The 5,240-nt window shown below is 52.6% G+C and overlaps 1 protein-coding gene across 1 annotated transcript in view; it reads left to right on the top strand.

Moving 5' to 3' along the window:
* Positions 1-1,510: 1,510 nt before the first annotated feature.
* GOT2 (glutamic-oxaloacetic transaminase 2, mitochondrial) overlaps positions 1,511-5,240 on the top strand; it is a 6,550-nt gene continuing 2,820 nt past the window's right edge. The window contains exons 1-5 of the mRNA XM_009883249.1: positions 1,511-1,664; positions 3,192-3,320; positions 3,702-3,761; positions 3,867-4,028; positions 4,240-4,344. Of these exons, the coding sequence (XP_009881551.1) occupies positions 1,530-1,664; positions 3,192-3,320; positions 3,702-3,761; positions 3,867-4,028; positions 4,240-4,344 (591 nt within the window). The 5' untranslated portion in view covers positions 1,511-1,529. The remainder of the gene's footprint in view (positions 1,665-3,191; positions 3,321-3,701; positions 3,762-3,866; positions 4,029-4,239; positions 4,345-5,240) is intronic.

The raw sequence follows: 5,240 nt of genomic DNA, 5'->3' as shown, positions 1-5,240 counted from the left end.
AAGTCTGAAGAGGGCAAATGATGTTCGGGGCTCTGATGAGATGCAGTCTACATACACATGCTAGTGCAAAGTATGTTTATGTAGTGATGAAACTGGGTCTAAATAGACCCAAAACAGGGACGGTGGAGGGGGAAGGTGATTTTGTGAGTTCTGCTGATCTGTGTTTGAGCTTCCTTAACCCCCCTGGCCCTGCTGCCTTCAGATGGGCTTTATCTGTCACCACACCAAGCCCGGTGGCTCCAGGCTGCCGGCATTGCCTGGGGCACCATCCAGCCCCAGGACAGCATTCCCGAGTTGGGAAAGCTTGTTATCTTCAGGAGGGGCGGCCTTCCTTGGGCTGCAAAGCTTTATAAAAGCTGATACGCAGCACCGTCTTGCTGCTGTTTCTCCTTTAGCAATCAAGACTGAATTCTGCCCCGGAGGAGATAAGCCCAATCTACCTTGTGCTGCGTGCTTTGTCCCCCACTGAGCTCGGGGATCTGGGTAAGCGCCTGTGTGATGCTGTGAATCGGGATGCTCAGAGCTCCGTGGAGTCGTCGTCTTTAGTAATCCTGCCTTCAGGAGGGGGCTGTTACAGCCATAGCGCCCTGTCAGGCAGGTTAAAAACCACCACACCTCTTCTCTTGCGCTGCCTGCAAAGCCTGGACGTGGGACTGGGTAGAGGCTGTGGCCAAAGAGAGAATAACGGGTTTCTTTTTATAGCATGGTCTGGTCTGCCCTTGACATTAAGAGAGCCTCTCCATCTTCAGGATGTCCTGCCAAAAGGGCAGAGGCAGGCGGTTTGCCGAGCGGCTGCTGGGGTGCGGGGAGCAAAGCTCCTCCTGACGCAGGGAGGTTTCGTACTTGACTGCAAGGGAAGGAACCTTCACATCAGAGCTTGTCACTTGTCACACTGGGAAGAAAGGGTCCTCTGCGATTTCCAGGAAAACAGCATTTGGCTACGACATCCCTTTTCAAGTGAGGCTGTTAGTAGGGAAGGGAAATACCTTTGTTATGTCAGCCAATGTTGCAGGAAAAACAGATTAGGTTTTGTGCAGTAGAGCCCTTCCAGAAGTTTGGAAGAGGTTCTGTATTCACACTTTGTGCAATTGCCTGGGTCTGCCTGAGCTTCCCTGGAGGGGACTCACCTATGCGGACCCGCCGGTCGGCTGTGAAGAGGCAGCACTCGGCCAAAGCGTAGGAGCTTAAGGCTTCTGTTTCCTGGGGCCTTTCTGGTGTCAGCACATAAGGCAAGCAGGGCCATTTCCACACATGAATGACTTGGAGGGAGTCAGTAATCATCAGCCACAGTGAACTGAGACTCTTTGCCTGTTCTGCAACATAAAGTCATGGCGAATAAAGGAGTTGGGTTGTTTTTTTCCCTCTGGATAATTCTCTTAACACTGCTTGTATTTTTTCCTGTGGTTTAAAGACTAGATTTCCCTTGAGGTTTTCTCTCTAGCCGTGTTGGTGCACATCCTCGCCCAGTTCTCAAGCCTAATTCTTAGCTTCTTTTTTTTCCTTTCAGCTCATGGTGGTCCCATGTGGAGATGGGTCCCCCCGACCCCATCCTGGGGGTGACGGAAGCTTTCAAGCGCGACACCAACTCCAAGAAGATGAACCTGGGCGTGGGGGCGTACCGGGATGACAACGGGAAGCCGTATGTCCTGAACTGTGTTCGTAAGGTGAGCCCCATGCTGGCTGCTGGGCAGGGCTGGATCCGAGCGTCGGGTGCCCTGAGGGCTCGGGGAGCGGGAGGGCCTCTAGGCAAGGTTTGCCTGTTGGTCCTTAGAATAAACTTTGTCTCTAACAGAGCAGGACAGTGTTCCTGTATGTCTTCCTTAGCTGTACTAACGCCTTTGAGACACAACAGAGCCGGTTTTTAAGTAGAAGGGGAATAAAACAGGGAATACGTGTCCTATTCCCATCTGGGTAAATCTAATTCATTGCTGACTTCCACGAGCGCTCCCAAACCAACTGTCCTGGGAACTTCAAGGTGTTTCTTGAACAGGCTGATGTTCCCTGGCCCAGCCCAGACGGGAGGAAAGAGCTGACATTGTCCCCTTAATGGATTAGTCTTAGAAATTCTGCTGAGCTGCTGTTACCAGTTTTTCCATAAGCCAGTCTAAAACTCCAGCCCAGGGAGCTGGATGTGGACACTGCCCTTGAGGGGATTATGGAGCCTTTCGGGGCTGTAAGCGTAGAAATAGGCCGTTAAATAGCTGGCAGCTGACACACATACTGACTGGCTGGTCCCCTTGGCGTAGGGAGGGTGCTTTGTCCATGTTTCTCATCAGTTTGGGGTTTAAATCCATGCCTTGCCCTCGCTCTCCCTGTGTCGGCACCTATTGCAGCTGGGTCACAGCCGGCAGCCTGGATGGTGGCACAGGAACAGTTTCCCGGTGGTATGTGAATGCTGCCAGGATCTGTCCCACCGCTCTGGGAGCACGGATGGGGTTCCCAGAGCGCTCCAGGTGTCTCCGTCACTGTATTTTTCCTGAGCGTGGCTACATCTCTGCTGTTCTTGGTTCCGCTCTTTGATTCTGTGCTAGGTAGGGACTTGGACTGGTTTCTGATTCAGGATCTGCTTGAAAGAAGTAGAGATTAGCAAAGCTGGGGGGAGCCATGTCTAAGGGTTGGGTGAGCTGGCTTTCGGACAGGCTGCTCTCAAAATTGGGTGACATTTCTGGATTATTTTTTTTTTTCTTTTAACCTGCTCCATCTAGTTCAATAACACTCTCAGCGTGATGAGGCCCTGCGAAGGACTTGCTACCCTGCCTGGTTTTGGGATGTCGCACTATGTAGAGACAATCTCCACCTTTCAGTGACAGTCAAGTCTCAGCTTCCTGCAGGGCAGTTCCTGCTTGGGCAAAGAAATGTGTGTCCTTGTGCAGCAGCGTTGACTTTTAACATGCTGGAAGTGGTTTTCTTCTCTGGCGCCAGGTTTCCTGGCTCTGCTGTACCGATGCTGGCACCCACTAAGGGCTCTGGTGGCCACTGGGCACCTTGCCCTGTGGTAAAAGCCGAGTGTCACCTGAAATGTTTAGTGCTGCCCTGGCTTTGAATGAGCCCTGATCTCTGCATGGGAACTCCTGGAAACTAACCTTTGCCCCTCTTGAGCGAACGAATGTGAAGAGAAGTGATGTTGAGCTGTCCGCCGTCCTCTCTGAGGTGATGCCTTCTCCTTGCTGAATGTGTGTCCTCTTTTCCAGGCAGAGGCCATGATAGCATCCAAGAAGATGGACAAGGAGTACTTGCCCATTGGGGGGCTAGCGGATTTCACCCGGGCATCCGCAGAACTGGCTCTGGGTGAAAACAGTGAGGCTTTCAAGAGCGGACGGGTAAGGAGCGGGCTGGGAGCAGGGAGTGGGCAGCGCTGTCTGACGCACCGTTGGTACATGGGTGCCCAGCAAAAGTGGGAGGACTGGCAGGTGTTCTCATGCCTTTGAGTTGCAAGCTGGCCAGACCCAAGGATAAATGCTTCCTCTGAAGGCTGGGGTGAAATAGCCCTTCCCGAGGAGGCGATTTGACCTTGCTGGCAGTCCCAGCTCCCTGCCCTGCAACTGGGGTTGCTGACCCATGCGGTCCCCTCCAGCCCCGTGTCCCTGTTGGGGTGAGCTGTCACAGAGGTGTGCTTCCGCTAATGCTGCTGTAGTGACACTGCTGTTCCCTGTATCGTATCGTGGGTGCTCAGACTCCTGTATTCGTTTCTTCCCTTGCAGTATGTCACCGTGCAGGGTATTTCTGGGACTGGATCTCTGCGAATTGGAGCCAACTTTTTGGTGAGTCCCCAGCCAGTGGGGGAAGGAAAGGAGATCTTTTGACCTCAGCTGAATCTTTGGGGTTTTCTAACTGCTTTTTGAACACTCCGTCTTTCTCTTGATCAGCAACGGTTCTTCAAGTCTAGTCGTGATGTGTATCTACCCAAACCGTCCTGGGGCAATCACACACCCATTTTCCGTGATGCTGGCATGCAACTTCAGGCGTACCGCTACTACGACCCCAAGACGTGCAGCCTTGACTTCTCTGGAGCCATGGATGACATTTCCGTGAGTTGCCTTTCATGCTTGGAAGCAGGGAGTTGATGCAGGGAGCTGGGTGATCTTACTTTAGCCTAAATATGATGTCTGAAGGCACCAGATCATGGCTAGAAGCCTTGCAGAGCATGTCTAAGCTGTGTAGGACAAGACATGCATCTTAGCTGCTGAGGAGAGTGCTCAGATGCCATTAATAATTCATTCTTTGTAACATCTTACTTAGAAAATTCCAGAGAAGAGCATCATCCTCTTGCACGCTTGTGCTCACAACCCCACCGGAGTGGATCCCCGGCAGGAGCAATGGAAGGAGTTGGCGGCTACGGTGAAGGTGAGCAGTAGAGTGTCCCGGGGGTACTGTGCTGTTCCTGGGAAACCACATCTCTGGGCTTTCATGGATGGTATCTTGCCTTCGCTGCGCTAAAGGTTACTCCCTTCCCTGAAGCCGGGTTGGGTGTCATGTTCCTGTCCTGAAGGCAGGAGCCAGACAAGTGCACCCATAAAGCTTCTAGCTGACCGTCAGACTTTCTGCTGGCACCTTCCCAGGAAGCTGGGGTAGGGACACCTGGAAGGAGAGCAGCAGGGTTGCAAGAGTGAGCTGTGATAACGGGAGGGGGGCTCCCAGCGCTGGTGTAATAAAAATGCCAGAAGATCTTCCACGTGGCTGGTGTCTCCTCGCGAGCTTCAGCTGGAAATGGATAGGGGCAGGTTCTTCCTTCATCTTTCTCTTCCTCCCTGCTGCCCCCTCTCCTCCCTCAAGCTGTAGCCAGTGAAATTTGTTTGGTTTGAGGATGGTCTTAGTAGTGTCCTGAGAATTAGTAGATATTCAAGTGGCCTCTGGAGCCGACAGATGGCTGCACGTCTCCTGACTGAGGGGCAGTGTAGCTGGGTTATCTGCCTCGAGGCATTGGAAGGGCTGGCACCTGCCTAGGCAGTTCCCAGGTCGTTTTTGTGGAAACTGATAACACAGAAGACACTGAAATGGAATAATTTATTACTGCTGAATCCAGTTCTGTCTCCTGGGCCAGGCTGCGCATCCCATAAAGGCACTGGGAGAGTCTTGACCTGCTGTTTTAATGTGTGGTGGGTAGCTGTGGGTTTTGGGCTGCCTTCTCTGTGGCAGATGAAGAGGAACAGCTTTGCTTCTGGAGCAGAACTGCCTGCGCGACTCTTTTCAGCCTGCTGCCCTGCTCCTGGGAGGGGTCTTCAGCTCCTCTGACACTCTTT

Source organism: Charadrius vociferus, unplaced genomic scaffold (assembly GCF_000708025.1).
Source record: "Charadrius vociferus isolate BGI_N301 unplaced genomic scaffold, ASM70802v2 scaffold964, whole genome shotgun sequence".
NCBI lineage: Eukaryota > Metazoa > Chordata > Aves > Charadriiformes > Charadriidae > Charadrius > Charadrius vociferus.
Note: the sequence above shows the minus strand (reverse complement) of the source record. Positions and strands in the feature narration are given on the sequence as shown.